Below are 23,202 nucleotides of genomic sequence, written 5' to 3'. Positions count from 1 at the left end.
TTTCATGGTTTCTTATTTGTTTTTCTTTCACTGCAGAAAATGCTCAAATAAAGGGTCAAAAAAAAATTTTTTTTACCTTTATTTTTGAAGCCTAAATTGTTCTCCAGTTGTTCTTATAACCCAGTCATCATTGCCAGTTCACCATCATCAAATGCATGGAGTTTGAAGCAATAACAATAACAATGATAATAATATTTATGGTCATTGCACGTGTACAGTGAAATTGGATATTATATTATCAGTGCACACATCTGAAAATGACTTACAAAAAAGTCCAAAATTTATATAGATATATAAAGAGCACAAAAATACCTTAAAATTCACCATAAAAACTTTCTAAAAAGGTAAAGTAAACTGTACATCATGCCACTGATACAACATGTTTTACATTCTGTGGGTAAACACTACACAGATGATTCTCTTAGAAAAACATGCACAGTCCTAACAGCATTTAGTTTTTGGAGGAAAATTATTTATTCCTTGTGTTTGTTCTGAAACTTCAGGGCAGCAGTTCAGACAGAAGGGGGGGGGGGGGGGGGGGGGTCCCAGCTGCATAGGGTAAGAGACAAGGTACACTCTGAACACCAGTATGTCTTTTTGTGTAGGCACAACACAAAAAGGAGACAACCATTCACAATCACATTCAAACTTAATAGCAAATAAACCGATCTGCATTAACTGAATGTCTTTGGACTGTGCAAATTGTCATCTGGGCTATGGACAATAATTAATTATAACTGATACTTTGGTTTAAATTACATAAATTACATACATTTAAATTACAGAAGTAATTTACACTACATTACAAAGAAAATCATGTAAAGTCCCTGAAACACTGGTGGAAATTTGTATGAAGGGGACGATGTCAGAGATGTAGACTGAAGTGTGTCATACTGTGAGCCTAGGACATCTGTAGGTTATCAATCACTGTAACCACTGCAGTACTAACATGAGACACCGCAGAACAGATCAACGACTTACACAAAGATCCAAACTTTATCAAAGTGCAATTTCAATTTGTTCTACTAGTTATTAGACATAAAATATCACTAATAGCCATAGAGCCACTTGTCAATGGCTCTCTCATTGGCTAATGCATCTTTTTGCCAATCCACATGCCACCGGAGGTTACCAATGACTTGACTATAGTTTCTCCCTAAGCTAAGGCGCCATGCACCGAATGCTTTTTTATTGTAGACGTGAACAGCTTCAGACACTTTTGGATAGTCCACGATGCTACGCAACTGCTTCTCCAGATGTGCTTGCACATCTGGGAATTTGTGAACCACATTGTGAAGTTCATCCTTGTCCAGTGTGAGATCTGCAAAAGAAAAGCAGGAGAAAAACAATTAAAGGACACTGTTACACCCCTCTGCAGCCCCTAATTGGCCACACCTAGTCAGGTGTGGATAAAAGCACACCTGAGGCGGACTTTCGAGAAACTCACTAGTTTTTGCCTTGATGGCACCAGCCATTTTACCTGCTATGCCAATTTAAGATAAAACCTCTTCTCACTAACACTCTGGTATTCGTCTCCTTTTTTATGTTGCGGCTTTTGAGCCGAGTCGTAACAGACACATACGAAGACAAGCTGAAGTTAGCGTCAGAAGCTTTAGGCTCACCAAAGAGTTGCGCGGAAACACTCAGGCCATCGGCGTACGTGATGTATTTCCACTGATCACTTCGCAGCATGTAAGTAGAGGCGTTGACGTTACAACCATGATATTCGCTGAATGCCCAGGCTCTCTGCTGTTGGTTAGAAAAAGCAATAGATGTGGACAGCAGAGGAAGGAGGGACTGGCCACTTAGATTCCCTACTGCTGAAATCCCAGCAATCTCTGCAAAATATAAAAATGTGTCACAACGTTCGATTTGAAATAATCAAATCAATATTTACCACCGCTTTCATGCTGTTTTTATAGACAGTAGTCAAACAGCAGTGGCAGCACTGAAAAAAAAGGCAGGAGGCTGAGCTGAGCACAGGTCAACTGGTTTGGAGACAAGATCAGAGAGGCAAGGCTGAGACGGTTTGGACATGTGCAGAGTGGATAAATGGAACAAAAGATCTCAAAGATGGAGAAAAAGAGGAAGACCACAGAGAAGCTTTGCGCATGTAGTGAAGAAGGACATGCAGAGGGCTGGTGTGAAAGAGGAGGATGTTAGGGAGAGGGTGACATGAGGCAGATGATCCACAACATCCTATGTTGTCTGTCTGCCTCCTTACCCAGCACAGTGGGATAGAGATCAACCAAAGATACAAGCTGGTTGACCTGCTGGCCAGAGATGAGCCCAGGCCCCATGATGAGAAGGGGAACGTGGGAGCTTCCTTCAAACATCGACATCTTATAGAACTGCCGGTGCTCCATGGCCAGCTCCCCATGGTCAGCCGTAAATATCACGACTGTGTTGTTAAGCACGCCGGTCTCTCTCAATGCAGAAATCACTTGACCTGGTGAGACAGAGCATGTGGAAGATGGAGTAAGAGCCAATCCATTTTGGGATTTTCTGTGAATTCAATCAAAAACTTTATTCAAACAGCAGAGAAAAGATAGCAGTGCCACAGACAGTGTGTCTGTGAGGTTCATATGCTTTAACTCTCCACTTTTAAATCTTGTAAAAATGATGGTTTGTATCTTTTTTTTTCTACACTGCATTTGTAAGCTCAAAGAAAACACCATTCCAGGCATGTTTGGTTTTTTTCTTTAAGATCTCAAAACCATCGTTTCAGTCCAAAATAGCAGCTGTGAGACCAGAATGTAGCGAATTACTGCTGTCAACTAACCCAGCATGGCATCGGTTTCGGCGCACATGGCGTAATAGAAGGCCCGAATGCTTTTGACTTCATCGTCGGTAAAAACACCGCTGCAGTTTTTGGTGAAGGTGGAGTAGTAGTCAACAGGGTGCATGGCAGCCAAAGGCAACCATTTGGGAACAGAGATGAGGTCAGAATTCACCTGTGCGTAAGAAAAAAAAACAAAAATTCGTTTCACTCAGGGATTTTTTTTTTGACACAAAGTGCAATAAAAAAAAACAGAGACGGAAAAAGCATGCCTTTGTGAGCCAGTATGGTGACGTACGGAAGGTGGATCCCCCTGCAGTCTGCCCCAGGGATTCAGTCTTATACGGGTGAGGTAAATTGAGGCCAAGGTAAAGAGCGAAAGGCTCGGGTGTGGTGGACGCAGCTGTCTGGTGGATCCACTGCGTGGCCTTATCTGTGTTTTCCCAGTCTTTGCTCATGATCTTTACAGTTGACTTGTTCCCAACAAGTTCAGAAACAGGCCGGCCCTCTTGGCGCAGGAGGAACTGGACGTCTCGTGTCCATGCCTCAACTCGATTACTGCAACACATGTACAAAAACAGGAAGTGGAAAAATGTGAAAGGCACTGTTTGGAAACAAATGCAAATGCACGCAGACAGTCTGTTACTGCCACTAGCATTTTTCCTTGTGTGATTGTGTGTGTGTGTGTGTCTGTGCATAATATTAATTTGGGGGGAAAAAATAAGAAGAGGAAAGCGAAAGTGTTTTCCTACTGAGACCATGCTACACGTTAAACCTTACATTTACAACAGTACCTGACAGAGTGAGCCCCAGATGTATAATCCAGCTTGCCTATCATCTTGGTACGATACCCATTCTCCTTCAGCAAATCCATCCACGTGGTTGTGTTTGCATCTAAGCACTTGTAGTTGTTCCACGACTGAGTGAGGTGAACATACTGACCGCTCCACATTGCTGAGAGCAAAGTTTAAGCAGCTGAATTACAACATGCAATTTTAAAAGAAAGTCAAAGTAGATTTTTTTTCTAGAGGGCAAATATGTCGCTTACCTGCTCTGGAAGGGCAGCAGATGGGCGAGTTGGTGTAAGCATTAAGAAAGGTGGAGCCGAGCTGCCTGAGATAGTTTGTATATGGCAATTGTACAAGTTTGCTGCCAGGGTCAAAGGACAATCGACCATCCTCAAGAGACACAAAAAGTCATATGGGGATCAAGATACACAGATGCAAGTTGTACATGAAGATAACAAGGAAATATTCAACCACAAAATATAAAGCATCTCTGCAATGCTGTTGAATTTTGATGGACAATACAGCTTTCTCATTCTGTTTTAACCTATTAAGAGTAACTATCTAGTAATAAAGCACTGAAATTTAAGTCATACTTACAAATGCATCACTCATCACCATCACAATGTTGGGTTTGGATGCTTTCTGGCAAATACTTTGACCACATTGCTGAGAAAGGAAAATGAAACCCAGCACTATTATGTTCATGACAGCTTCGTGTCCTCCTGAAGTTATAGACGTGAAAGAAAAGACCCGTCGGAAAAGCATTCGACTTTTATTAGTGGGCATCACAAAGTTCCTGCTCGCCTACAAGCGCCTCAGCCTGATATGTTGTACACATCCCGGTTACGCTTTCAAAATAAGAGGTTTCATTTTTGTTGACGTTCTAACATGCATTAAAAACTGACTATTTATGCAAATATCACCGTTTAAGCGGAAAATTTTTTAAAAACAAATATTTAACATAAATCACACCTACTGTCAGTAATTCTAACACCAGCAGGAGATGAGAAGAACTTAGCAGCAAGAACACAAATAATATCAAAACCAATCTTACCTTAGCCTGTCATTACAAAATGCCAACTGTAGAGGGCAGCATTTATCTAAGCATAAAAAGAGCAAATTCGCACCACTCCAAACCCCTAATTAGATAAGGAAAAGATGTGTGGATGGAACTCTTAATCAAATACAATCTGTGTTTAATTAATTAGCGCCAATCTTTACTGTAGATCTAATTACGGAACATGGACACAGAGACATATCGCAATTTCTGTGTAACTAACTATAACTGTAAAGGCTCTCGGAAAGATGGCTCTAGGTAGCATAACATTACAAAATGTTATCTTATGCCCTGTAATTATCACTGAATTGAAATCAGAAGTGATGTCATTGGCCCTAACTAGCTGTTGGTTGAAACAACAGTAAGTTGCAGTGACGTTCAACAGGTGATACTGCCGCCCACGCTGGGAACAACGACCGCCGCGAGGTGGCGTCTTGATCCTCAGAGTTGTTTATCTTTAAACTAGGACTTCAGCACAAGGATGATGTCTGCCGTGCCGTGGATTCATTTAATCTTTCCACAAAATAATAAGTTTGATTTACATGCGAATATATAAGAAGCTGGCTGATACATTCACCTTAGATCCCCAGGCTAAACACTATGAAACAATTCATACTATTGACAGTGCTGCAGGCATCATCCAACAAAATCGAGCTCTTCTTATTTTTGGTGATTGTGCACAGATGCAGACGCTGCAGTAAATCTGATAATGTGAAACTATTTGTGTGGATTACATCGCAGATGTAATGTGTGTGTGCACAGAGACCAAATGCCGATGCAGGGCTGGGGTTGTAGAGCTGTAGACCTATAAGAAGATTCATAGCTGATGTATGAGCCATGAATCGTTGCTGCATCACATACCATAAAGCCAGGGCATCTGTAATTTCATTAAAATCGAGGGCCGAGAGGGTTCCATTTCTTCTCTCATTCTTTGAATCAAAAGTCTAGAAATAAGTCTGGGTGATACTTTGTTAGATCTGTTCGTATATTTTCAATAAATCGAATCAGATTTAAAGCCTCTCCTCTCGAACGATATTTTTTGGCGAACATTTCTTTGTGTAGTCTTTCAGCTGTTTGACTTTACTTATCATCTGGTTGTGTGCCACACTTGTTCCAGAAGGCGGAAGGAGGGGGCAGTGAAGCCCCGCGCATGCGCCCAGAGGTTGTTTTTCCCCACACTGGCAGTCGTTTAAAGTGCGCTGAGCTACTGGGGTTTCCTTGTCTGACTGGGACTAGCGAGCAGATAGGCAGATGATAACAGCATCAGTTGCTGTTACTAGATCTCAATGAACTGCCCTCGAAGAAGCCACTGATCGTGCCTGCTGCTTTTTGCAGAGGTGGTAAACTGATCAGTGTCCGGAAAAACGGCTCTATGAGATATTTCTTCATTGAGTCTTTTCTTTTTTTTTAGTATTTCAAGGTCTGTGTAGCCTCTTTCCACCATGGTGCTAGGAAAGGTAAAGAGCTTCACAGTAAGCTATGACTGTCTCAATGACAGCAATGTCCCCGTTTTCTCGAGCGGGGACTGCGTCTCAGGGAGGGTGATCATCGAAGTCACCGGAGAAATCCGCGTGAAATCTCTCAAAATCCACGCGAAAGGATTTGCAAAAGTTCGTTGGACTGAATCGAGAAATGCTGGATCCAACACTGCCTACACGCAAAACTACACAGAAGAAGTGGAATATCTGAACCACAAAGACATCCTAATCGGACACGAGAGAGGTGAGGACTTGTTTTTTGATTTTATTTTCCTGCAGAAGTTCTTGCTTCTCACTTGACCTGATGGGTGAGATGCTTAGTGGCCTCGGGCTCAATGAAAGGTGTAGCTGAAGGATAACAAGAGTGATAGACACGATTAAAAAGTTGACCAACTTTCATAATGCTGCATTTTCTGACGGCGCTTGTATGTATGATGTTTTTACGCTCGTAACATACAGCTCCGTGGTTGCTTGTTTGTGTCAAGGTGTCAGAATGAATGACAGCAGCTCTGCTCGATGTATTTAACGTCCAGCGTAAGATTGGTTTTGTTTTTGCTTCTCTTTATTAGGCCCAGAGAAATAAAGCAGTGTTTAGAGTCTCTGTAAGTGTATTTCATTGCAGAACCACATCTTAAAGAGTGTTTCTTTGTAGCTTTTCTTAAGTTTCCCCCTATTGTTCAAAGCGGTTCAATCCTGTTCAGAAAACTGGACCGGGAGAGGCGGGGTAAAGACGCAAGCCCCTACCTCCGGCTGCCTGCCATTGGCTGCGATGTTCATCTGTGGCTGATGACATCATTACCCTGCAGACAGAAAATTCTGCAACTTTTCGGTGAAGGGGGAAAAAAGCTGTAAAATGTAGCTACCAGATGAAAGTACGTGCGGTTTGAAACGTATAAGGAGCTGCAGTGCTTGATACTTTGTTCCTATACTTATCCCTATGGTTAAACCCTTGGTAAACGTGTATTCTGCTAGGCGAAATGTTGTCTTGTTATAGGTGTGTTTAGCAGTCTAACTGTGCTTAACCAACGGTCATTTCTGTACTTTTATTTAGTGCACTTTTTAGTGCAAAAAAGGGGGAGGAAACCCAGACAGTTAAGGAAGGTAACATTTATACCGTTACGATAATAATAATAATGAAAACTATATACTAGCTCAGCCCTTAAGCAAACATGATAACTCATAAAATGATAGCGATAAAAAAAATAATTTTAATAAAATCGAAAGATTGTCGTTTAAAGTGGAGAAATTGCTGCAGTTTTTGTTCGGAGTATGCTCTTTGATACGTTGTTGCTGTGTAGTAGGTAGGTCGGTACTGCGGTGTCGCACAGTGAATGCGTAATGAAGGCTGGGTGGCTGTGGGAAGCTGCTCGCTCCGGTTTAGGCCGGTCTCCTCCTGCTGGAGTCTGCCGTTTGAGTGACAGCTCTGCACTTGTTTACCACACGGCTGCTGCTGCTGCTTGGAGGGAGGGAGGGAGTGCTGAGCTGGCAGAAGCGCACCCTAGCTCTTTACAAAAATCACTCTTTGTGTTTTAACTGAAAAATATATATATTCATGTATTTTTAAAAAAGAAAAAAAGAAAAAGAAAATGCAGTTCGAATTGTACAACCCTGTCCAAAACTACATTTCATTCTTCTGCTAGGCAGTGAAATTCTAAGTTTCCTGTACTTGTGCCCGATTTTTTTTTAAATGTAGTATTTATTTATTTTTAAAGCGCAGATTTAAGATTTTTGTCGAACCTCCACACAGCCCATAATAGCCTCAATGTATTAGCATCATACATTGGATCTCTTTGATTCACTTCATTGTTCTTGGGAATAACACTAGAAGAAAGAAGGAAGGGAAAAGGGCTCAGTTTCTGACACCATCAAACAATCAACTTCTTTTACTTTCCTCTAAATATTGGTGTACTGTTTATCTCTCAATACATTAACATAAGTTTTAAATCGGCCAGATATTATAGTAAATTCCTTTTTATTCTCTTTTTTCTCCCCCACCCTGTGTTTTTTTTTTTTGTTTTGTTTTTTTTTCTGGTATGACTTTCAGATGCCTTCGTAGAGCATTTTACGCAGGTATGGTATATATGTGTTTGGACTATTGTCCTCCTTGTTTTTCAGACGATGATAACTCGGAGGAAGGACTCACCACTATCCATTCAGGAAGACATGAGTATGCATTCAGCCTTGAGCTTCCACAGACGTAAGTGTTTCATAAATATTAGGAGACTTGCAGTTATTTTATTTTGGGGGGTTTTTTTGGCTGTACTGTGATTATAACATTATTTCTCCCTTCTCTCCTGCTCTGCTCTTTTCCTGCAGACCTCTGGCTACCTCTTTCGAAGGGAAACATGGCAGCGTGCGCTATTGGGTAAAGGCAGAACTCCACAGGCCATGGCTCCTACCCATGAAGACCAAGAAAGAATTTACAGTCTTTGAGCACATTGACATCAACACTCCATTATTGCTGGTAAGCTTACGACTCAATTCACTTGACCAGTGAATGAGCCTGTTAGCTGGTGATGGCACTGAATGAAGGAAATAAAAACGTAGTATGAGTCACTTAGGGCATAATTTTCCTAATTATGGGGAATTTCAGCAGGTTACACTGTAGACACCCTGAATCATGGAAAAATAAATACAGAACAAGTGTTGAAAACATTTGGCTGCTATTTATTGTTATAACTATGGAGTAGCTGGTGTTTGATTATCAATCTAGCTTTTATTGTGGCAAAAAATAATGTCTTTATTTTTCCCCACCTTCCCCAGTCACCACAGGCCGGCACAAAAGATAAGACACTTTGCTGTTGGTTCTGCACCTCAGGTCCTATTTCCCTAAGTGCCAAAATTGAGAGGAAAGGATACACCCCAGGTAAGAATAAGTGAATAATTAATGACTTTCTTAGCTATCTCGTAACCAGATAAGTAAGTGGAAGTCCCTGCAGCTTCTGCATTGATTATCAAAAACACACATGATAAATAAATGTAGATAAACTTCAGCTAACTTGCTTCCTGTCCTTTTAACTCTGTAGGGGAGTCAATCCAGATTTTTGCTGAGATCGAGAACTGCTCATCACGCATGGTCGTGCCAAAGGCGGCCATCTACCAGACTCAGACCTTCTACGCCAAAGGGAAGATGAAGGATGTCAAGCAGCTGGTGGCTAACCTGCGGGGAGAATCTCTGTCCTCGGGCAAAACGGAGACGTGGAACGGAAAGATGCTGAAGATCCCGCCAGTCTCCCCCTCCATCCTGGACTGCAGCATTATCAGAGTGGAGTACTCTCTCATGGTGAGCACAATAATGAGGCGTTTAGATCACTTTCACATAATCTTTCAGTGTATATCCAGATATTGTAGATTTGGAAACACAAGTCTTGCTACTTCCAGTACACTCCCCTGACCTTACCACCACCACATTATTACTTGTTTTAAGTGCCATTCTGTTGTAGAAGTTATATTTCCTACTAAGTCAATATCTCTTCTGGTAAAGCACCTGGCTGACTCAGCTCACATTGCCAAAACTAGGCCTTGGATTGCACCAGTTGTTATCTCCACATGCAGCTAAGAGCATTAGCCCAGAATATCTGTGGCAGCACCTGCCATCAGGGTGCTTATACCTGCTTTACACCATGAACAGAAATGCTAGGTTGCTTATACCTTTTGTAAGCAACTGATCTCATGACAGTGACCTACATATTGTCAAACTAATGCCTAACCCAGTCCTGGTTCGAGTACTTCTGAGAAGATATAGGAGCCATTTCATTTTATGCTGACTGCTCAGCTCCAGAGCCTTTTATTAGACTGATCATAGCCCTTTTACATTTTTTATAACCCTGTATGACATGTTATTTTATTTTTTGCATATGCTAAACGGTTGTGGTGTTCTTATGTCTGTGCTCAGGTGTATGTAGACATACCTGGAGCGATCAACCTGTCCCTGAACCTGCCTCTTGTCATCGGAACCATCCCTCTTCACCCATTTGGTTCCCGCACCTCCAGCGTCAGCAGCCAGTGCAGCATGAGCTGGCTGGGCATGGGTCTGCCTGAAAGGCCGGAAGGTACGTTTGATCTCATTGTCATGAAGCATCTTTTTCTATTTTAATCAAGGGATCGTAATCGCAAGAATGCTGAAGTGTTGTTTCGTCTTCATTTGCAGCTCCTCCAAGCTACGCTGAAATTGTGACGGAAGAGCAGAGACAGAGCTGTCTGGATGTCCCAGCAGCCCGCGAGGAGCTGGACGGACCTCTCTTTGCCTATATTCACGAATTCCGCTTCCAGCCCCCTCCCCTGTACTCTGAGGTAAGCACCAAATGGCAAATGACCTTCCTTTAGAGTCTCAAAAACAGTTTGTTTCCTTGAATAAACACCTTTTTTCCCCCTCTTTTCCCCCATTCTAGATTGATCCTAACCCAGATCATGCCAGCCGTACAGAGGAGCGCAGACTTGATGCTTGCCCATCACGCTGAGGATATCCCAGCAATTCCCCTGAGATGTTTGGGGAAACTCAAAGAAGCCTAGCTGTAAGGCTCAGCTTTGATTATTTTCTCAGCTGACAGCATTTACAAAATGCTGTTGACAATAAGAGGAAAAACAAGAATATCCAACCAAAAAAACCCAAACAAAAACGAGTGAGTCAGGTTGGACGAATCTGTTCCTGCCTTCCCTCAGCAAGAGAAATGGGAGTCACCAGTTCCGGGTGTCTTTCCTTTCCTGTGTCAGCTTGCTGAGGGTGACATATGTACAGATGAACATGTATCCATTCTGTATGCGAAGAGGGCGGGGTAAAAAAAAAAAAAAAGACCCTCTAGTAGCGCGAGCCCTGGTGATGGTATTGACAACGACAATGACGATGACGAGGAAGAACCGCCACGGCTCAGCCTGCCAAGCTCCTCTTCACCCCTGACTCTTCTGTACCTGTGGCACATAAGGACTTAGCTCCTCTCACAAAGGACAGAACTTGTCATGTCCGTTCATCAGCAGAACTCACCTTAAGGAAATGGGATGAAGAGAAAAAGGTGTCACCACCATAGTCCTGAAAGTAAGCTTTCAGCAGCAGCATCAGTCATCAAAAAAAAGCAAATACTAGGTCCTTCTGCCTCATTTATGGATTTGTTTTGCACATCTTGTTCTTTACTTGAGTTGTGTGGCTCTGTTTAATGAGAGTTTAAAAAATAATCACTAATAGTTTAGTTTCAGCCTTGCAACGCACCAGACTATGAGACTATGAGACTGAAATCTGCATCACTCTGAGTATCGCTGAGAGTAGGATTTGTTTTAAAAAAGCAAAAGCAAAACGAAGACTGAAAAGTACAAGAACAATGCACTGAAATTGTTTAAGTTGTTTAAGAATTTTCATTTTCTTGTGACTAACAACAACCAGACAGTACTTGTACAACAGACTTAATCTTTATGTGGAAGCTTTCTTCTTTTCTCTCTTTTTTTTTAAACTACATTGCCTCCTAAGCTTGAATCTGTGGTTTCCCTCCTTGTTATTCTGTTCTCGTATTCGCTCCAGTCACAGAAAAGCTTGCAACAATTTTAGCTTCGTGGTGGCTCTGGATTTGGACTAGCAGGGTTGCAGACTTTTGCCACTCAATTTGAAGCTGACGGGAAAAGCGCTTGCTTGCGTGGGTGTGTGTATAATTTGTGTGTGTGTGTGTGAAACATAAAGTGGTGCCCTATTGAGGGACTCACCCTAATTGTTTGCAGCCCCTCTACTCCTAATCTCAGGGCAAGCCAGGCTTGCATAACTGCCCAACTAGCACTGTCTCAGGTGGTCTTCTCACTTGTTAAAAGGAGGAAAAAGAGAGAGAGAAGATAACGTTTTGAGGTTTTTGTTTTAATTGCACTGCTTAGAAAAAATAATGAAGTTTTTGTTCACTACCAAAACGAGAGGCAGACCTGCAGAGGAGCGAGGCAGCTTTTTCTTTTTGAGACGAATCACATTCCCTTTATGTCCTGCTGCACTTTCCCACTTCATCCATTACAGACTTTACCAGACCAGTGAAGCCAGGATGCTAATTCCAAAAAAAGAAGAAAAGATGGAAAAATATTTTTGAAATAAGAAAGTAAATTCAGCACAAATGAAATGCTGGGAATGTTGCTAAACTTCTGTTCATGCTGGTCAGAGCAAGTAGTAGTAGTCGTAGCAGTAGTAGTAGTAAATTGAAATGAGTAATACATTGGTTTCCTAACTCATTCATGATAAAAGACCAGCTGTAACAGAGGTTCAGCATATTCAGGAAAAGATGACAAGCAGCACTTTAAAAAAGAAAGGAAAAAAAACACAAAATAAGAAAAAAAAAGTAGCATTCGGTGGTGAAGGTCTGGATTTAATAACTACTTGGTATTAACCATGTGTTAGAGGATTTTTAAGTAAAGTGGTGTTGTGTAGGACGCAAATGCATTATTCAGTCTTTTTAAGATTAGTAACTCTTTTTTTTTTTTCTCCCTAAGTTTACATTTCAAAACATAGCTAAGGCAACTTTGTGTGTGTGCTCGGTGTGTGCATGCTCTTATCAAGATCCTGCTGGCAACTAACCGTACAGCTTCTGACAGTGCTCAGCGAACTGCAGATTATTAAAGTGATCTTATCTTAGTGGCCTTGACACAGAAAGGACTTGATCATGATGCTTCATTTTTCAATGTCTCTGCAACTCTTGTTCTCGTTTCTCTTTGTTTAACACTTGTATGTTTTCAGACCTTTCCGTGTTTTTTTTTGTTTTGTTTTTTTGGGGGGGGGGGTTGTTTTTTTGTTTTTTAAATGGACAAAAAGGGAAGTCAGAAAAAAGACATTTAAAGCAAGGGTTGTTTTAAACAAAGAAACAAAAAAAGACATCTTGGACAGGCCTCGATTGTGTCATTTTTTTTTTTTTTTTTTTTTTTCTGAAGCTGATGAGGGTTGACTATTATCTTTTTCCATGTATTTCTGGGCATTGATAGGTTGGTTTTTATAATTTTAACAAACAACCTTTTGGGTTGGTCTCCCTGACCTGTCTGATCCCCTTCAGGCCAGGGAGTGGCAGCTGTTGATCAGCACCCTTCTCCCTTCAAGAAACATTTATGTAACCTGGGACAAAACACTTTCTTTTTGTGGTAACTAATGTACTTGTTTTGCGATTCTTTGTTGGGGCTTTTATCTTAGGGAAACTGAATCAAGCTACGCGGTAATGAATAAGCTTACATATTTGTTTCAGGTGGGTCAATTCCATAGTCCATTTGCTTGGGCCTCAGAGTAGTCCAGTGTCAAAACTAAGCTAAATTCCTGACCTGAAGAAGGCAGGAACTGAAATGTTCAGAGAGATGGGATGTAGGAGATGGGATCTGAAACATTTTGGAAACAAAGTGCAATATTACTCAAAGAATTTTCTTCATTTTCATTTTTTTTCCATCACGATGATGTATTGATATTCTATGAATATACTATGTTCTGAATGCTTTAACCTTTCGTCTAGTTCTTCCTCTTGATTTGAATAAACATTTGTTCTAAATTACACAACTGTGGTTCCTGTGTGTGTTTTCCCTCCAAAGCTGTACACGCAATAGTGTAGGCCAGTAGTTGCACACTTGTTCACCTTTCCTGCGTTTCACTGACTGCCATCATATACAACTGATCACAACAAAGCATCCTCTAAATACAAAAGCAAATGTTGTTTAAATGACTAATCATTATCCAGTGCTTTACTTAAAAAAAAAAAAAATCTATACAAATGGGTCACAAGAGACTTACAAGCACACAGGCAGCCAATCATCTCTTGAAAAGTAGTACAACACTGCCCCTAGAGGTGGTTTGAAGGTAGCACTGATCCTTGCTGGCAAAAGATTCAAGGTACTGAGAAGGACACTGAATGGGTCTTAGTTGGATCACAAGTACTAAGATATTGGACGATGCACACATTTTGTGTTAAAACCAAAAACATTTGTGTTAATACAACTTCAAATTCCCTGTAATTTTTTTTAAAATACTGCAGTATTTTTTTTTTTTTAGCCCAGTCTATCCTGAAATAAGACATCAGTGTTAAAGTTTGCCAAAGTTAACTGGGCCTAGTTGTTTAAACTCAGATAAATGTTTAACTTGTACAACTTGCAGCTTTCTAACTTCATAGTGCTGCTCTCTTGGTGGTTTGTCTACACATGACCTCTTTACTATGTTTAACAGTCTCTTTGCAGACCAGTAAGTCAATTTCATCCGTAATGCATCGACTTGCATTTTACGTCAGCCCAGTTTTTTACTAATTGATTTTTCTTTGCAAACTATGTGCATGTGTGCACAAGTGAGCTCAACAAATTCGATCCCGCCGGATGTGAAAGGATGTGTTGTAGGGCCTTCTGTTTTTGTCGCAAATCCAGCTGGGACAAGATGCACAAATGATCTCACTGACATGAAGAACGTTGATGCTGTTGCAGAACTGGACCTCACAGTTTCTGATACTTCTAAGCTCTGTGACGTGCAGTAGAAACGGAGGAATGAAGGAACCGCTTTCAATTTTCTTTCCCAAAATTAACAAGGCAAATTCGAAGAGACAGCTCATCAACTTTTACTGGAAATGTTTGCAAAGTATTAGTTCAAGCCAGCCTCAGTGATGACTCAGCAGCCCGGCCAGCTTTGACCCAGCACTTCAGTTTTCTCTTTGTCTCCTCTTCTCAACCCTCAATCCCCCCCTGGCCCCTTTTGACTTTTGTGGGCCCGGGCCTTTGTGGGTTTGTGACCCCTGTAGACTGGGGAGAAAAAAAGGAGGAGGGGATAACTAAGGGAAACCATAGATTGTGGCAGTGTGCATGCATGTGTGTGTGGTGAGAGTGTTGATTAGCAATTGCTGACGCTACACAGGCCTCAGCTGTTTCCTCTCACGGGATAATCCCGCTACCCAGAAGCCCCCGTGTGATCCAGAGGTTCTCGGCAACCTGGTGTGACTAGGCATGTTCAGCGTGGAGGGGGATGTTGGGGCTGAGGCCCCTGTAAGCCTGCCTGCCAGTGTCACATCATCACTGTGACATAATAGAAATGCAAACACACACACACACGCTGAGTGGACTGGAACGCGGCAGTGACGTGAACTCACACATTCTTATGAAACAATTGGATAGCCAGCATAGCCACAGGTCTGATACTGCAATGAAAGCAAAGATCTGGGAATAGGCGTAAATGTATCTCAGAAACTCAAAATTATGACCACTGTTTTTATAAAATGAGAGAAGCATTTCAGCATGATCCACACATTGATTTAGTATAATACAGACATGTATAATCTAAGCAATACGGTCTGACCTCTGCAGCTGACAGACAGAACTGAGCTACTGTGTAGTTATCATTAAAGTGTACCCTTTTCTCTCAAGACAAACACATTTTACTACAGATAGACTCACAAATTCTGGCCTTTCTACATCACATTTGTAACTGGATAACCTTATTTTCTAAACTAGTTGCCATGTCACTGAACCATGCTCGCATGAAGATTAAAACAGTACATTTTTCAGCGACAGAGGGATCCAGATATTCTGGAAGGATATAGAATTTAGACGACACAGCCTGCATGAAAGTGAACATTAGCCAGCAGCTAAATTCAGCCAGAGCTCCACCTGTTTTTATTACTGAGCACAAAGAAAGTAGGAAAGAAAGAGCTAGAAAGCCAGACAGCCAAAAACGAAGTAGCCACACGGTAGGACAAAGCTCTTAATTTCCTCATTTACTATGCTGAGATTTTGCTTGATACAGCTCCAACAACAGGGCAGCACGGTGGCACGGTGGTTAGCACTGTTGCCGCACAGCAAGAAGGTCCTGAGTTCAATTCCAACATCAGGCCGGGGTCTTTCTGTGTGGAGTTTGCATGTTCTCCCCGTGCTTGCGTGGGTTCTCTCCGGGTACTCCGGCTTCCTCCCACCGTCCAAAGACATGCAGCTTGTGGGGATAGGTTAATTGGATAATCCAAATTGTCACTAGGTGTGAATGTGCGAATGAACGTGAGTGCGAATGGTTGTCTGTCCCTGTGTGTTGGCCCTGCAACAGACTGGCGACCTGTCCAGGGTGTACCCCGCCTCTCGCCCTATGACAGCTGGGATAGGCTCCAGCGCCCCCCGCGACCCTGAAAAGGACAAGCGGAAGCGAATGGATGGATGGATGGACAGCTCCAACATTAAAACAACCTGCCTTCTTTTGGGCAGACCCACTTTAATGCCATGAAAGCATCTCTGATACGCTGTATCTTGGTCATCTGTCTGGCAGTCCAGCATTGCCAGAGGATCTTTTGGATCCAGTTTGTCTCATGGTCCATGGATTGGGGTTTTCCCAGGAGATTCACTCCACAGATTCCAGTCAAGTCTAGAAGCTTGACTGGGCTGGAATCTGTGCAGTTTGGAAAGGCAGCTGTCTTCAGGGAGTGCCGTTGCCATGGTGGATGTGTGCTTGGCTTGTAACTACATTTAGGTAGGAAGCCAGCATGTTAAATAACATTCACAGAAATGCTGGGAACAGAGTTTTGCTAGCAGAACTTTGCATTTTAACAGCATGACCAGACTTATCTGCTTCACCTGTCAGCGGGTTTAATCTTGTGGCAGATTGGTGAATATTAGGCTAAACCTCATGGGGACCTTTAGTCCTTGCATGAATGACATCGGTAAATAGATATTAAAAATTGCATGTATGTCAGCAGCAGCTGCTGCTGTGATTAAACAATACATGTCAGTTGTCAGTTTTTAGCCTGATTGACTAAGTTTGTTCCTCCATGAAAGGCAGATGTCAGATTCCTCGACTAATCCCAGCCTCGGGTCTCCAGAGTTTGTTCTCACCTCACTGATCTGTCTGTTTATAGTAAGAAAACATAATTGTTTTTGGTTTTTTTAAAAATGAGCTGAAATTGGCTGTGTCTGTGCCACCTCGGCCTTGACACACAGACCACACATAATTTAAAACGATGGTGCTAATTGAAAATCCTTTTAAATGTTCTCAGTGGAGCTGGGTGGGCTGCTGTGGGTCTCCATGTTTAGTAAGGACAGGAACATGATAGCCAGAATTACAGTGGGCTATGTTCTTATGCCAAGACTCCCATCCATGCCATACCAAAGTCCCAGCATGGTCAGCATTCCACCTCCAACCATCCTTCACACATACAGACACACACACACACTGCACCCGAGTCCCCTGGCATGTTTGCCACTCATGTGCAGCACCACAACTTTGCCATGCCATTAAGTAGGAAAGGTCCTGCACACTTTGTGCATCTCTTTGCCAGCACATCCTCAGAACTAATCATCAAAATAGGCTGATTATGAGTGACTCCCGCAGCAATAGCCAAAATCACCAAAAAGTAGAGATCAAGTTAAGTGTGATAAAGATTTACTGTGTCATTTTAATTGTGCCAACAGATAGTCTATGTGACCTAAAGAAGGGATTTTGAATCTATATATGCACTTGTGAATCCAGTTGTAAAGTGTCTTTTATATCAAGATGCTCAAATAACAGCTTGATTGCAGACTGCAGAAGAATAACAAAGCCAGTAGTGTTAGCCAGGCCACGAGGGGGAAAGAGTGACCCGGGGTTCATTTTGGACAGATTGGTACTTGAACAAGTTCCCCTCCCCCGCTCTCTTTTTTCCAGCTTTTTGTGCATCCACGCTGTTTTCTTTCACTCTCGTAGTTTCCAGTCTTAGCTCAACACCAGATGTGTTTGAAGTATGTGAAGGCTTGCAGAGGCCCAGATGGTCACGGCAACACTACATGAGATGGTACGATAACCATGTCGGAAAGATCGATGATTTAGGGCACTCTCATGAAACTGAGGAGAAAAACAAAGTGAACCTGACTTGACTATACCTTTTCTATGTTTGAAATGCACTGCACAACATAAACTGAAGAGCTATACCACACAGGTCACATTACTAGATTTTATCACCACGGTGAGCAATGCCGGGTGCTCTGCTCTATTCTGGAGGCTTAAGGGGACTTCACCAGTGACACTCTACCCCCTCTGTTATGTCACCTAACACAGAGCGAGTGAAATTCTGCTGCAGCCTGTAAAAGGACACTAAAAGGTTGCCATAAAAACAGCGATGATACTAGAGTTTCTATCTAGGTGAATTGATGACATGTCCCTAATTTGCTGCTTAATAAAAAAGAAAATATCTGTAATGTCTTTCATAACTGTATTCAGTCAGGGAGGAAGCATAAAAGCATAAGATATTTCTCAATAAAGCTGTTCTAACATCCTTTTTAATGTCTGATATGAAGTGCTGGTCAGTAAATCTGTAACATATAAAATGTGACTAATAGTACGCGACATCAAGCAGGAATTATGCAAGTTGAAATACAACTTCTTTCCGAAAGTCCTTGGCCCCCTTATGTTCTGTTTCAAGAGGGATGAGAGGTCAGGCTGAGGAGTGCTGTTTCACCACTTGTCTTATTTTACCCAGCTGGTCCCCCAGTGGAAGTTGCTCAGCTTCCTTTTTTAGCCACGGCTGACTCATAGCACAGCTCCCATCCCCCTTCTCTGCTCTTGTGCAAAGTCCCTGCTCAGCTTCAGCTCTCTCTCTCTCTCTCCTCTCCCCACCCTCCTGTGTGTCTTGCTCCTAAAAAACAACAGGTACATCAGGGCACAGAGAAGGCGGGGCTGTCTGGTGGGCAGCCTGTCCGAGCCTTCCAGTCACTTCTCCATGTCATTCCACCCCTCTGCCTCCAAACATCCAATCTGTCACCTCTTCCCTACCCTTTGCCTCCCTCACCCCGTCTGTCCATCCCAGCACTTCTGTCCCTGCGCTGCCTGCCCCTCCTCCTCTAATCTCCAACTTCTGCTGCCCTCCTCTTCACTGGATTCACATTCTTTCCAGGCAAATTATAAGCTGTCCTTTAAAATTCCGCCTGCAAAGCAAACGTGCTTGCCATGGTGATGACCTTTTATTTAAAAATAGCTTAAATGATGCAGTCGCCTCCCCAATTCTCTTTTTCTTTCTACCCCCTTTTGTCCACTACTGCATGCTATAACACTTTTATTGTGATATTTGCACACTGCACGGCGTTAGTTGTGTTGCTGTGTGCTTTATAAAATGTCACACTCAAGTGCTCTCCAACGTGCTGATAAAGCATGTGTTTGTGGATCAAAACATTGGGAACACAGTAGTATCCAAACATCTTGTGGCCGTTTTTTCCCTCTAACATATAGTGTATCCGTTCATTTAGGACCCACTTGGTGATAGCTCAGTGATGTCCATAAAAGTCCTTATCAATGCTGTAAACAGGGCGAGTCTTACAATACATCTCACAGGGGAAACTACAGATGTTTATAAGTCTGCAAGGGGCTTTCGAGTGAGTTTGTGGCTTGCAGATATACACAAAATGTATCAACTGAGGAGCTCTAGCGAAAAAGATCTAATATTGTATAAAAGTATGTCAGCTGGGGATTGAAAAATCTGTTTACTTCTAACACAGACTATTGTTTCTTGGGCCAGCATTTCTATGTCCAGAGTAAAAGTTTCCAAGGATGCTGATAAGCTTGAAGTGCAAAGTTGCCTTGATGTTTTGAATCTATACTCATACACACACTTAAGACATCCTGCTGCACTCAAAAGATCATCATGGAGCTGTACTTCTAGAACAAAACAAGACACTCTTAACAACCCTCAGGATGAATATTCAACATATTAGCAGGAAAATACAATTATAAAACAGAGGCTTTTTTCATAAAGATCTGGCCAATACTTCAACAGTTCAACCGTTTTATAAATCCCTCTGCCTGTCTTGTTGTAGAGAATAAACTAGTTCTTTAGAGGAGCTGCTTATTTGTTGTATTCTCTGCTGAGACTTAACAGAGCTGCTTCCTGACACCTTGCAGGAATCAAGACGCTATTAATGGTGCATAACATCAATAATCGCAGGATTTAAATTTCTTGTCCTTAAATTTGTTGCCAGGTATCCTGGGACTCCAGCTCGTGTTCCAGAAGTTTCCATCTGTCTGGTCTGAACTGGACTGGACAGTTGGCATTTTCTGAACCCATATTTTGAAACTCGGGTCAGAGGGACAGACATGTACACAACATTGCCTGTCAGCCCAGCTGGTGTCTGTAAAGCTAAATCCAGGAGAACGGATAGGAATGGCCAGGTGGCTCAGACAGCCACACTGACACACACACCCTTACACAAATGCAAGCAAAACACGTGCGTCATCATAAGAATGAGTGCATCCAAATTGTCCTCTAGCAACACTTTTGGCTGTGTCCAAATTACAATTTGATGAAAGCCACAAAGGATATCAATCATAACAAAGTGCGAGTTGATGAAATGTTAATGGGGTTTGAGCTGGCTCTATAATAACAAGGAACAGACCGGTGTCACAGAACAGATAAATAACCTACAAGAAGTCATGATTATTAAACTTTTCCCCTCCCTGTTGCTGCTGTTGCACAAACATATTTATGCAGTGCCCTTTCTCCCTTACAGAGAAAGAAAAGCGTTGCATACCTGTCCTTGAGAGATTCAGCAGCAGCAGGCAGAAAACAACAAGTAAGGCTCTCATTCTAATTATCATTTGAGATGATGTGAAATGATTGAGAGCTTAGCTAAATCTCCAGACAGAACCGTGAGGAGATGAGGGAGGATGCGGCTAAACTAATTCCTATAACTTTCTGAGATCTGTCACTTATGAACTTATGGAAGCTACTTTTCTTGTTGTGATTTATTAAGGCAGCGTATTGTATCCCAGCAAAATCCCATGATCTCAGTGGGTGCTCCTGTTAAAATAAAGATAAATCTCTGAACCAGAAACCACCACCAGAGCTGGACTATGGCTCCATGGTTCAGCTGACAGACCTCAGCCAATAGCATAAAGGGAACTAACAGCACTTACTTTTTTCTTTTTAGCCAGGCTGCCTCCTTCTTAAACATGTGGTTGCACACACACACACACACACACACACACACACACACACACACACACACACACACACACACACACACACACACACACACACACACACACACACACACACACACTGTTGTTCCTTCACGGCACAAATTAACCCCTGTGGATGGTGTGATAAGTCAGTATCGCTAACTCTTTTTTTCTTGTTTTGTTTTGTAGGGTTGCCTCAGAAGTGTGAAGTTAGATATTAGATTTCTTAAAGAAAAAAAATTGCTTCTCTGTGCTCTAACTTTTTCTTCCTATAAGAGAGAGACACACACACACACTACACACACACTCACACAAGAGTCACTTTAGGACAAGAGCAGCCTGGGCTGGTCTGCACCAGTTCCATGACTCATTTAATCATTTGGAGCGACTGCCCGGTGAAGAAAAAAAACAAAACAGGGAAAACTAAAAGGTCTCTCTCATTTCATCTGAGTCAGTTTTTGGCAACTGAATGAGCGGAGCTGCAGTAGTCATTGCTGCAGAGAGCTTCGTTTATCATGACTGTGAGCTGAGCAGACAGGCAGGAATGTGTAACACATAAGTCTGACCTCTGATCAGGTCCCTCTCCGCTCGGCCCGTCCTGGTACCCGCGCCTGAGCGATGAGAATATCTGATACGGATCATTTATGAGGCGAGTCGTATTGTGTTGCTGTCCAACTTTTAAAACGCCCCAACACTGTAGCCACAATCTTCACAAACCTATTTCTGTATATGTTGTGGGAGTGCAACTGGGCCAGTGCAACATGAGAAAAGGTTATGCAACAGTCTACTAGTTCAAGAGTTAAGCGTCAGGTGAACTAAACACTCACTTCGCTTGCACAGTTCGTTTGCTGACTCGTCTTATCATAGGAATGACTTGAAAGTTGCTTCTGTTCTCAGCTATGGTCAGTGAAAATCAGTGAGGTGTGTAAGTGGATGGTTGTTAGCGCTGTCACCTCACAGAAAGAAGGCTCTGGGCTTGGATCCACAGGCTGGCCGGGGCCTTTCTGTGTCGGGTTTGATTGTTCTCCCAGTTTTCTCTGGGCGCTCTGGCCTCCTCCCATGGTCTCACGAACATTTGCATGTTAGGTGTAAACTGGCCGTAGGTGTGAGTGTGAATGGTTGTCTGTCTCTTTGGGTTAAATCTGGGGTAGACTGTTGACCTGTCCACGGTGGACCGGATCTCTCGCCCTGTGACAGGAGGGGTAGGCTGCAACCCCACTGTTATCCTAAGTGGAAGAAAATTGCTTGATGGATGGCCGCTGTAAGCAGACTGGGTGAAACTAACTGGGACTGCATATAAACGCCTGCAGCAACTGAGCAAAAGATTAATGAGACACACATAAGCTGAAGGGACTGAGCTGCTGAGGTAGTAAATGATTATTAAGAGACCAGCACCTTCATCTTGTAACCATGACGATATGACAATATTTAGCTTTCTGCTTACACAAACAGGAAGCGAATGAGTTGGGATGCGAATCAGAATAGTTCCGGTGGCAACAGTCTAACCAGCATGAAACAACAGGTGGGTGACTGCAAAAATGGTGACCCCCAAAGCATGCGGCATATAAAAAGATCGTCTTAACACGGAGCAAAACTTCCTGGTAAAGATGTTCGTGGTACCAGTCAAATATGTAACACCCACGTGACAGAGTTTGTGCTGGTTGAGCTAGAGGACAGATCTTGGACTGAGAGCGTGTCGCTGAGCGCGAGTGACAGAAACAGAGGGACATACGGGCTGAATGGGAATAATAAAAAAAGTTAACTTCTGTTCTGATTATGCCATTCCCTTTTATAACACTAACTCCGTTGTGTAACTCGGTCAGTCGGCTTCCTCCTCAATAAACCCTCACGTCTTGCCCCGTCCCGCCGTGAATCTGACATTTCACCACTGACGGGCAACAACAAACAATATTGTTCTTGTGTGCAGTCAGAGCGTAACTGGGCTGGAGCAGCAACATGGCACGATACAGAACAGCCGGATCAAACCAGCTGAGTCTGGCTGGACACACACAGAGTTACACTGTGCCTGTCTCTCTGATGTGTGACTTCCGTTGGTTTGTAAAGGTCATTTGTCTCACACTCGGGTCACCACTAGTTTCCCTTGATGTCCCTTCATTCCTCTCTGTGCTTCTTCTCTGCTTTTCATGCAGTCTCCATCCTCTTACAGTCTAATATCAGTCAGGCGTGCCAACCTGGAAGCCCAAATTTCCCCTTATTGTATCTAGAATGTG

At 42.6% G+C, this 23,202-nt stretch overlaps 2 protein-coding genes across 3 annotated transcripts; one reads left to right on the top strand and one right to left on the bottom strand.

Moving 5' to 3' along the window:
* Window positions 1-82: 82 nt before the first annotated feature.
* On the bottom strand, window positions 83-4,436 carry arsk (arylsulfatase family, member K). The gene is made up of 8 exons (XM_085294078.1): window positions 4,165-4,436; window positions 3,828-3,957; window positions 3,574-3,733; window positions 3,052-3,337; window positions 2,783-2,954; window positions 2,225-2,449; window positions 1,623-1,838; window positions 83-1,321 (listed from the first exon to the last, which is right to left on the bottom strand). Exons 1-8 carry the CDS (start codon window positions 4,351-4,353, stop codon window positions 1,050-1,052), a joined length of 1,650 nt encoding a protein of 549 aa, XP_085150204.1. The 5' UTR covers window positions 4,354-4,436; the 3' UTR covers window positions 83-1,049.
* A 1,391-nt stretch (window positions 4,437-5,827) lies between these two features.
* Window positions 5,828-13,594, top strand: arrdc3a (arrestin domain containing 3a). Of its 2 annotated transcripts, none has more exons than XM_085294079.1 (8): window positions 5,828-6,346; window positions 8,218-8,299; window positions 8,419-8,566; window positions 8,866-8,968; window positions 9,129-9,385; window positions 9,998-10,154; window positions 10,253-10,395; window positions 10,494-13,594. In XM_085294079.1, exons 1-8 carry the CDS (start codon window positions 6,067-6,069, stop codon window positions 10,560-10,562), a joined length of 1,239 nt encoding a protein of 412 aa, XP_085150205.1. In that variant the 5' UTR covers window positions 5,828-6,066; the 3' UTR covers window positions 10,563-13,594. The 2 variants fall into 2 exon arrangements, with proteins under 2 accessions (XP_085150205.1, XP_085150206.1); XM_085294080.1 differs by having other exon boundaries at window positions 6,207-6,346; window positions 8,147-8,299.
* The last annotated feature ends 9,608 nt before the right edge of the window (window positions 13,595-23,202 follow it).

The sequence above is a fragment of the Mchenga conophoros genome, linkage group LG12 (assembly GCF_057382185.1).
Source record: "Mchenga conophoros isolate Kocher_MC1m ecotype Shallow Benthic linkage group LG12, M_conophoros_male_GT1.1, whole genome shotgun sequence".
Lineage (NCBI taxonomy): Eukaryota > Metazoa > Chordata > Actinopteri > Cichliformes > Cichlidae > Mchenga > Mchenga conophoros.
The sequence above is the reverse complement of the archived record's forward strand: the minus strand, read 5'-3'. Positions and strand labels throughout refer to the sequence as shown.

Excerpts from the sequence above, each read along its gene's own strand:
- arrdc3a (XM_085294079.1), top strand. The coding sequence starts at position 6,067 with ATGGTGCTAGGAAAGGTAAAGAGCTTCACAGTAAGCTATGACTGTCTC. Across the intron at positions 8,567-8,865 it reads TCAACACTCCATTATTGCTG|TCACCACAGGCCGGCACAAA; the intron begins GTAAGCTTACGA and ends CACCTTCCCCAG. Across the intron at positions 8,969-9,128 it reads GAGGAAAGGATACACCCCAG|GGGAGTCAATCCAGATTTTT; the intron begins GTAAGAATAAGT and ends TTAACTCTGTAG.
- arsk (XM_085294078.1), bottom strand. The coding sequence starts at position 4,353 with ATGCCCACTAATAAAAGTCGAATGCTTTTCCGACGGGTCTTTTCTTTC. Across the intron at positions 3,958-4,164 it reads TGGTGATGAGTGATGCATTT|GATGGTCGATTGTCCTTTGA; the intron begins GTAAGTATGACT and ends GTGTCTCTTGAG. Across the intron at positions 2,955-3,051 it reads CACCATACTGGCTCACAAAG|GTGAATTCTGACCTCATCTC; the intron begins GCATGCTTTTTC and ends TCTTACGCACAG.